At 38.3% G+C, this 9,121-nt stretch overlaps 1 protein-coding gene across 7 annotated transcripts in view; it reads left to right on the plus strand.

Annotated features, from left to right (window-relative positions):
- Nucleotides 1-5,846, plus strand: part of RAP1B (RAP1B, member of RAS oncogene family) — a 24,391-nt gene extending 18,545 nt beyond the window's left edge. For all 7 annotated transcript variants that reach the window (XM_082239898.1, XM_082239897.1, XM_082239893.1 and 4 more), the window contains exons 5-8: nucleotides 481-621; nucleotides 1,624-1,767; nucleotides 3,917-4,032; nucleotides 4,599-5,846. In XM_082239898.1, the coding sequence (XP_082096024.1) occupies nucleotides 481-621; nucleotides 1,624-1,767; nucleotides 3,917-4,003 (372 nt within the window). In that variant the 3' untranslated portion in view covers nucleotides 4,004-4,032; nucleotides 4,599-5,846. The remainder of the gene's footprint in view (nucleotides 1-480; nucleotides 622-1,623; nucleotides 1,768-3,916; nucleotides 4,033-4,598) is intronic.
- The last annotated feature ends 3,275 nt before the right edge of the window (nucleotides 5,847-9,121 follow it).

Below are 9,121 nucleotides of genomic sequence, written 5' to 3' on the forward strand. Positions count from 1 at the left end.
CCAGACCTGATGTCATATATGATGATAGGTGTAGGGCAGGTGGGTGCCTCACAAGCCAAATGGGGAGACCTGGTCCTAATTTGGTCCATGGGATGGAGGTTCCCCACTGCCGGTATAGAACAAGATGCTGCCTGAAAAGAATGGGAAAAGATGGAAAAAAATTGTTAACTGACTAAAGATAGCTGGAACTCTGAAGTTTCACTACTAATTTACAGTGTGTTTAATCCATCTGCTTGTGCCTTTTCCCCCTGTAAATCTGTAATTCTTGACACAATGCTTCCAGCTTATTTTGAGTAAGTGTCAACTGATTACTTTACATGTCCAGAAAGCCAGCCAGCTCCTGTTTAGAAAAAACAGGATAGGAAAAGTAAATTCATGCTTAGGGGAAAAAAAATTGCTGTGTGATCAGTCCTCATAAGTCAGGCTGCATTTGTCAGATAACTGTTCTGAGTTCTCCATTTCTGTCATTGTGTTTTACAGGAACAGTTTACAGCCATGAGAGACCTCTACATGAAAAATGGTCAAGGGTTTGCTTTAGTATATTCCATCACAGCACAGTCCACATTTAATGATTTGCAGGATCTAAGAGAACAGATTCTTCGAGTCAAAGACACTGATGATGTAAGCAGTCTTCCTAAGCATTGTTTGCAAATGGCCAGTGGAGGTTCTCTTTAGAAGCACAGCTTATGGCTCTTCTATAGCCAGTGTTCTACAATAAGGACATGATCTGATGTATGCATAGTAACTTGCCTTGGGTGAAAATGGGATTCCTGTTGTCTCTTTCCTTGATATGTGGCCACTCAACAGAAGATCATCTGCTACTTTTATGACTATTGTATAAAAATGTAATTGAACTAGCACAAATTCACTATCAAAACTTTAAAGACAGAATAAGCAAGAATCATAAATATAAAAGATATTCTTTAAGTGGGATTTTATTATTTAAAATGGGACTTTGGAAGATAAACTATGCACACAGGCCAAGACTAGCAGGATTCATACTGCGTTTGAAAACGTAAACAATGCTTGGATATTCAGTTCCTTGATTAAGTAGAGACGTGTGTGCAGCTGGCCATTTTAAAACATTACAAAACAATGAGTACTGTCTGTGATGTTAATTTGGAGCCAGAAGGAAGAGCACTGCTGGTTAGATTCAAAAGAAGCTGGTGCTTTGCTTTACTGCATTACTATATTGTGCCATATTGCTCCGTCTCAGATTCCAATTATCTCATTAGAATAAGTTGCTCTTTTAGGTTCAGAAAGTGGTGAATCATACAAAGGCAGTGGATTATTTTACTAGATAATATAACAGCCCTAAATGTTATGTTAAAATGAAATGTAGATTCAAGTACAGAACTGCAGTGCTGTATAACTTGGATTTGAGAACTCCAAATCTAAGCTACTAGTGGCTTCATTCTCAAATGTTGATGTCTTAAAATTACTTTAATGATACGATGCATTTTAAATGCATTACCTCTAGTTTGATTGTGTAAGAATCCAGTTTTCAATTAAGACTTCAGATATAACTTTCAGAGTGTGACTGATTAGTATCGGAAATTATTTAACTTTTTACAGTAGTAATTATTTAATTTACATTTTAAATCTTAATGTTTATCATTTTAGGTACCAATGATTCTGGTTGGCAACAAGTGCGATTTGGAAGATGAAAGAGTTGTGGGAAAGGAACAAGGACAGAATTTAGCAAGGCAATGGAATAACTGTGCATTCTTAGAGTCTTCTGCAAAATCAAAAATAAATGTTAATGAGGTAAATAAATAATTTTACACATTTAATTTTACTTTGTTTATCCCAAACCCACACCGCCACTGTTATCAGCTCTTGTGAGTTTTTAATCATGTTCATTATTCTAGTGTAAAATTAGACGTAAATTTGTACCTAATTCCTACTGAAATCAGTGGGATATGTCATTCGTTGCTGGCATATCCTGTTTCATTTCAACAAAATGCAGGTGGAGTCTGGCAAACCTGTCTAAGTTGTTATGAATTCTACCTCTGTCTTAACTCAATGCTAAGGCAGAATGATGATCTCTGCTTCTGGAAAAGTCCAGCAGAAAGGGGAAGAGATCACTGCTCCAAAAAGGGGAGATACCTTTTTTTGTTCTTGGCATAAAGTAGGGAGAGAATTGTCACCTCTGGAAAGTGATTAACTAATGGCAAGAGGTTTCATAGGCAACAGTCCACTTCATGAGAATGAGGGAGACTAGTTGGTCTAAACAGCAAAGGGTATTGTACCTCCTTAAAGAGTAACAGATTTGTTGGTCTTCAAGGTGCCACAAGAGGTAGCCCAGGGGTAGCCAACGTGATGCCTTCTAGGTGTTGTTGACAACTCCCATCAGCTGTAGCCATTGTGAATAATGGTTGGGAATTTGGAGGGCATCATGTTGGCTACCCAATTTAGCCTATTAGAGCAAAAACAATATGGCTATCCTTCTGGAAATAGACGATCCAATTCACCATGGCATTGTCTTCTGTTAAAGCCAAAACAACTGCTCCTTTGAAGTTTGAATGCTTCTAAATGTTAGAAATTAATAATCCTGTTTTGGAAACTTGTATAAATGATGTGAACAGATTGGGTGACTCTTTGTTGGCTTCTCTGATGTAAAGATATGCAGCTGCAGAAGACATGATTGGTGATGGGACTGTTCTAGTTATTTCTAAAACTTAAAATGGCAATCTTGGACTACATTTGGGGACATGCACATTACAACTGACAACACATTTGATCTCCTCCCCCCCCCATGGAATTTCTTTCTTTGAAACTGGTCAGAATGCCTTAAACTTCCAACAGCTTTTTTAAAAAAGCATGAGCTCTTTAAGAGCAACTATCATTTACAGGTTATATGCAGTATTTCCCTGTGTTTCCCAAGGAACTCCTGAATTGCGCATAAAAACTATTCAAGCAAAAATTGAGCAGGTCTATGGAAGTAGGGGCAGAAAGAATTTTTGAAAAAAACTTTTGTGCGGGGAAACTAGCTTTTCAGGATGACATTTACTCTAAAACATAGCCAGCTATTGACTGAATAGCTTCATTTTATGTGCACATAGTCTAGAATTTATATGAAACTGTAAGGCTTTAAAACATTTCATCTTACGAAAGACCTATTCACATTATTTGGCCCTTAGAGCTGGATCAGGATCTCCTACTTTGTTTCCTTAATGCAATGTTTGTTCACCTGTCCATTACATGATGTCACTATCGGCATTGTGTTTTCTTTTGTCTCTGCAGCTTATCTGAGATGTCAAACTTTACTTCCTTTGCTCGAGTGGTTTGATTTCAAACTATGCAAGCAATGGATGCATTTCTCTGGTGGACTTGGTTTAAGTGGGGCTTTGATCAGCATTGCTTGCCAAAGAACAACTGAGAGCACACTTAAGGCTCCTGATTTTCCCTTTGAAACTGTCTTTACCTGCCTCATATGAGCCAGACATTCCCTACTGCTGATGTACAAAACAGGCCCAAAATATTTGCAGGATTCCTTTGCTTAACATAGGAGGAAATTAGTCCGCAAATATTCATGCTGAATTGTATGTAAAGAAAAGCTTCCTTAAAATCCTGGCGTATTGTGTGCATTTCTTGGAAATAAAGGGTCTTCAGTGGTGCTACTCCCTAGAAAGTGTTTAGGATTGCAGTCTCAGTCTTGTCTGTCAACCCCCTTGAAAAGAATCAGGGTCTTATTTGCATGATTTGCACTTCTGGGGGGAAAAAACTGGGAAAAGTAGCAGTTGTCAATTTTAAGAACTCTGGAGGGCAGAATATAAACGCTACACATCAGAATTTCGTTTGTGGCAGCAGATATCTGCAGTGGTATTTAAATGTCGTGTTTAAAAGCTATGAAGCCTGAAAATGATCCCACTTGAAAAACATTGAATATATGAAGCAAACTTTGTGTTCACAGATCTTCTACGACCTTGTGCGACAAATTAACAGAAAAACTCCAGTACCTGGGAAAGCACGCAAAAAGTCATCTTGTCAGCTACTTTAATATATGTGTGTACTGTAGCACTGAGCCAGGTAAGTGTAAGCAACATCTTGCCACACTGAAAGCCACAACAAGTAGTGCTGTATTTTTAAATGATTAATTGATTTCTTTGCATTCGCCGTGCTGAGATGCTTTTGATTATTTCAATCTGGTTTTAAATTATAACACTATATCTGCATCCATGTGCACTTGAATATGCATGAAGGATTGCCCTCTTTATAGGATGGGTCAAAAATTCAAAGTTAATGGCTTGGGATTCAGATATAGCCTTGTGCAAGTAAAAGGTACTTCTGCCAATGTTGTGGGGGATCTGACTTTTTTGCCAGTTGCTTCTTGCTGCAACCTCCTGTGACACTTCTCTCAGACCTCAGGAGCAGTTTTTCATGGGCTGCAGTAGGAAAGAGGTGGAAAAATCCTGTTCTGAGAGCAGAATTTCATTTGGGGGTAGTTGGAATTGAACCCTCTCTTGAAATGGGAAAGAAATTTTAACACAACTGAAACATTTAATGTATGAAACATCTTTTTTTCAATACAGTGATTCTCTTTCTTTGCTTAAATACCATCTGAGTATTAATCTCTGTTTCTCTTTATGTTCCAGGTCTGAAGAACTGTTGCTGACTACAACAGTGCCAGCATTCCAACTTTATTAAACCTACCAACATCTTAAAATGGACTTTCCTGTGGTGGTACCCTTTGTGAAATGGATGACAGCTACTACATCAGTTTGCACATTCTAATCACTTTCCAGTGTCACGAGAGATTTTTACTTATAAATAATCTAAATGTATGCAACTGGTAAAACCAGAGCCTACATCCAGTATTACTGATAAGAGACATTGTTCATCCACCAATGTTGTACATGTATGAAAACTGTACTGTATACTGCAACAAACCCCATACTTCCTATTGGAGAGTACAATAATGTAAATCCGAAAAGCACCACTATTTTAGCGTAATAAAAGAAAGTCCAAAGAGCTCCTATATAGACTACTCCAGATAACTTTGCTTCATCGGTATTTGTAGCTTATTGTAACTTTTTTAAAAGAAAAATACAGGATCACCATTGTATTGTACAAAAGCGCTTTGATTAACTCAACAGCTATATAGTTTTTTAATTTTAGGATAAAAAACCTGTGGAGACAGTGATCTAGTCTTTAAAATGAGTCCTTTCAGTATAATGTCTGTCTAAAGACATTGCCTTTAATATCTGTTGGGAAGGAAATGTCCAGATTTTTCAACCTTTTATTGTATGTTTCCTTTTCCTTGTTTACATAGGGAACAATGTTTATAGTTGTGTGTACAGTGGGGGTCTACAACAAGAAGTGTATATTTTAAAACAATTTTTTAATGATTTAACAATTTTTTGTAAATCATTTTGGCTTCTGCAGCTGTAGATTCTCACTGTGAATTCCCTTGCTTGCTCATGCATAAGTGTATTTGCAATACCAAATATACAGGTTTAGTACTTTTGCCTGTTAGTGATTGTTTTACATGTGTAACGTTTTGGTTGAGATGTTAAATGGTGGACGAGTACTGTGGATGTGAATGTGGGAAGTAATTTTAATCATGTGTAATTGGTCCCAGGGCCTAAGTTGCAGTAATTACCTTTTTGCAGATTTATTTAACAATGCCTTGTTGCTTTGTATGCATTAACGTTTGGGTGTAAAGATTGCGTGTAAAATCCAACAGGGAGCCACAGTATTTAAATTGACCAACCTAATGTTACAACTGCTTTGAGGTGGCCAAATGTAAACTAAAAGCCTTAATTAAAAGTGGTGCAATTTTGTATGACTTAGCATCAGTAGTTCAATAAATTTGGATTGCCATGCAAGGGCTTGCATTACAACTACCTGTAATTGAATGTTTTGTGTAATGTTTCAGTGAGATCAGTAATGTGTTAAAATGTGTGTTTGGCAATTAGAATTTGAAACCCCAAGGAATCATTGCTTGTCCATCCTATACAAGTCAGACTACTTACACATTCTCCTAAATAATCATGGATGTGCTCTGACCACTAATGTTGCCATAATTTACTGGTTTCAGTGGAAACATTCCAGAGTTAGTTCAGCCTCCGTTGCTGAGTATCTTTGTTAAGAAATGTGATAGAAGGAGAGTGGGATTATTTTTACCAACCTTCTTTGTCCCAAGAGGGTACTGGTATATGCTAAACCTAGAACTATGTTAAGTTTACAAATACTTTGAGGCCTGAAAGACATCACATGCCCAAATGGAGTAGTCTTACAAGTGGCTTGTTTCTAGATAATTCAAACTATTATTGGCTATGCATAAAGAATCCTATGTAGTCTGCTTGTTCTCAAGTAAAAAATACCAGGTTAATTGAGCCACAAACTCATGGAAGCGTGAGGTATCTAAAATGTACAGGCAAGGTTCCCCAGATACTTGCTGTAGTTCGCAAAAATATGGACAGCGCAAGTTGACCAACTATGAGTTGGGTATTCGTTTTATCTTGGCTACTGAAGTCCAGTCACAAGAACCTGGTTACTGGGGCAGGAACTGTATTTCAGAATAATGAATCACAGTACAGTATTGGGATTTTTTCTAATCCTAGCTAAAGAAACCAGCTGCATGCAGGTGACTTGGCAAAAAGTTCAGTTTTTTTATAAAGCCTTTCATTTTTTGATAAACTGTGAAGCAGATAGCACAGGCAATAGTTGATACTATGGCCTGGGTTACCGCTTGGTTGGTAGTTTCTTGTAACCTTGTCTGCCTTTGAGAACTGAATTTTAACTATACAGAAAAATGCTCATTAACATCCTTTGGTTGGAAAGAAGTCTGTTTCACTGGTAAGTTCTGGCACTCTGTTCGTGGGTGAGTATATATAACTTGTGTGTGCTGCTGTACTTATTGGTAGTCTGGACAGGCAGGACTACTATACAAAGCAGCCTTGTACATAGCCCTGTGTGGGAGAAATCTCTTGCCAGTTCTAGTCCTCCCATGCTCCAAATAGGGCTTTTGCAGAGCTCTGCCAATTTTGAAGCAGCTGGGCTTTTTTCTCACCATCACTGTATTTTAGGTAGAAAAGGAGCCAGCAGAGAAACGTAGCTGGTTAACTGCATTCATATGAGAAAGGATGACTACACCAAAATACATTAGTCTTGGTTCTGCAGCTACAGCATTTCCTAAGAGATTGTGCATGACTTTTCTGTACAGTATAAAATATAGTGCCAAACAATCATATATACTATGCTTTTTGTCACAGCTTTTGGATAGGATTGTTTTATTCATATCTCATCCTTTATTTCCTCACAGCTATTCATTTGCAGAATACTACAGGCTGTAATATTAAGCAACCCTAAACGTGTATGTGCGTGTACCTTAAAGTTGCAGGAAAGACTCATACAGCCTTCCTGCAGCTTAAGATACAGTATGTATTCCTGGCCCAAAAAAGTTCCTCCTGGGTTTTCAAATGTGAGTCTTTAGTGGGAACCAAACTCATAACTCACCATGGTGGTGGTGTTTTTTTAAAAAAATAAACACCAAACTGCCTGTGTCTTTTTAAATAACTGGCTGTGTTTTGATAATTGCAGTTAATCGTAACCCTCCCCTCAAATTTATTGCTCACTTTTTTAAAAGGCTAGTATTTCCAGGTTAATACATACTGTGTAACATCACTTTTCAAACTCCGTATAGTTCTGTATTTCTTCTGCTTATTCTAGTTCACAGGATTAGGTTTTTGGCAAGGTATTACTAGCTACTTGTCTTTCATGTACTTTCTGTCTCCCTTGGCACAGCAAATCTGAAGCAAACATCTCCAAGAAGAATGCAATAGGAGAAACTTGTTCTCAAAAGTGCCAGCATAAGAGGTTTTATTACAGCTCAAGGCATTTCGGAATTCATGTTCCTTCAGGAGCAATCTTAAACTTTCACAATACAAATACTTCCTATCTGTCACCATGGTCTTCCTCATAGTGCCAGATAGGTAGCAATATTTGTGCAAGCTGCTTCAGCTGCCTAATGTTCACATTCTGTAGAAAATTGCTTCTTGAGTAAAAGCTGACTTCCAAAGCTAGTAAGTTCATGCTTTGTGGGGAAGAGTTTTTCCTTTTGTATTATTACTGGCTTCTGTGCCTAGTTTGTTTCTAACTTATCCTCGCTCAGTGGATCTGCAGTTCAACATCTGTGTTAGGATTATCACTGTCAGGATCTCTTAAAGGACATTTGTACTGATGCGGGGTGGGGAGCTCACATTGGCAGAAGCAGCCCTGTCTCTGGTGGTGTCTCCTTGTCAAGGCAGAAGCTTTCAATGTGAAGCAACCTCTATCTCCTAGCACTTGCCGGGTTGTCTTTTCTGTCTGGGTTGTGTGTGTTGGATTTGTATTGAAAGAACAGTTCCATGGCTTCATGTATGAATGACCAGCCCTACTGCTACACTAGCAACTGTTAACATGCATTTTAGTGTAAACCCATTAGCTAGCCTGCCCTACTCTCCCTGTGACATGTCTTCCCAGTTCTTGCTCTGTAAGAGAACTGTTTAATCTCTTGCCAATTTAATTGTAATGGGTGGATATTTGGGATGCTTTACCTGTAAACCTAATTTCAATGCTAATAAAGGAAATTGATTTTTCTTTGACACCGCGTTTTTGTTCAGAATAGAGAGGGGGGAGCTTAGCAAAGGTTAGCAGGTCTAAACCAAATGTACTGGAAGAGAGGACTCCTTCCATGCTTTTAGTAGCTACACAGAAAGGAGAATACAATTGCAGGGGCCTTTCTTCTAGGCCCTTCAACATAGTGAGGAGAAACTACTAGTGAAATATTCAGTTATGTACCCATACAAAGGTAGCTTTCCAGGCTTTTCGAGGGCAGCAGCTTGAGCTATACTTGGCAGCCCTTTCCTCCTAACTAGACCAATGTTTCCCAAACTTTGGTCTCCAGTTTTTTTTGAACTACAATTCCCATCATCCCTGACCACTGGTCCAGCTAGCAAGGGATGATGGGAGTTGTAGTCCAAAAACGGCTGGACACCCAAGTTTGGGAAACCCTGCTCTAGACTCGTAAGAGCTATGGATGCTATTATAAAACCAATAAAAACCTCAAGACACCCATTTCCTTTTCTGCTTGAGAGAGCCCAGTCACTTTAAAGCCCGTCACTTCTGTGGTAAA

Source organism: Podarcis vaucheri, assembly GCF_965113315.1.
Source record: "Podarcis vaucheri genome assembly, chromosome: 10".
In the NCBI taxonomy this organism is placed as follows: Eukaryota; Metazoa; Chordata; class Lepidosauria; order Squamata; family Lacertidae; genus Podarcis; species Podarcis vaucheri.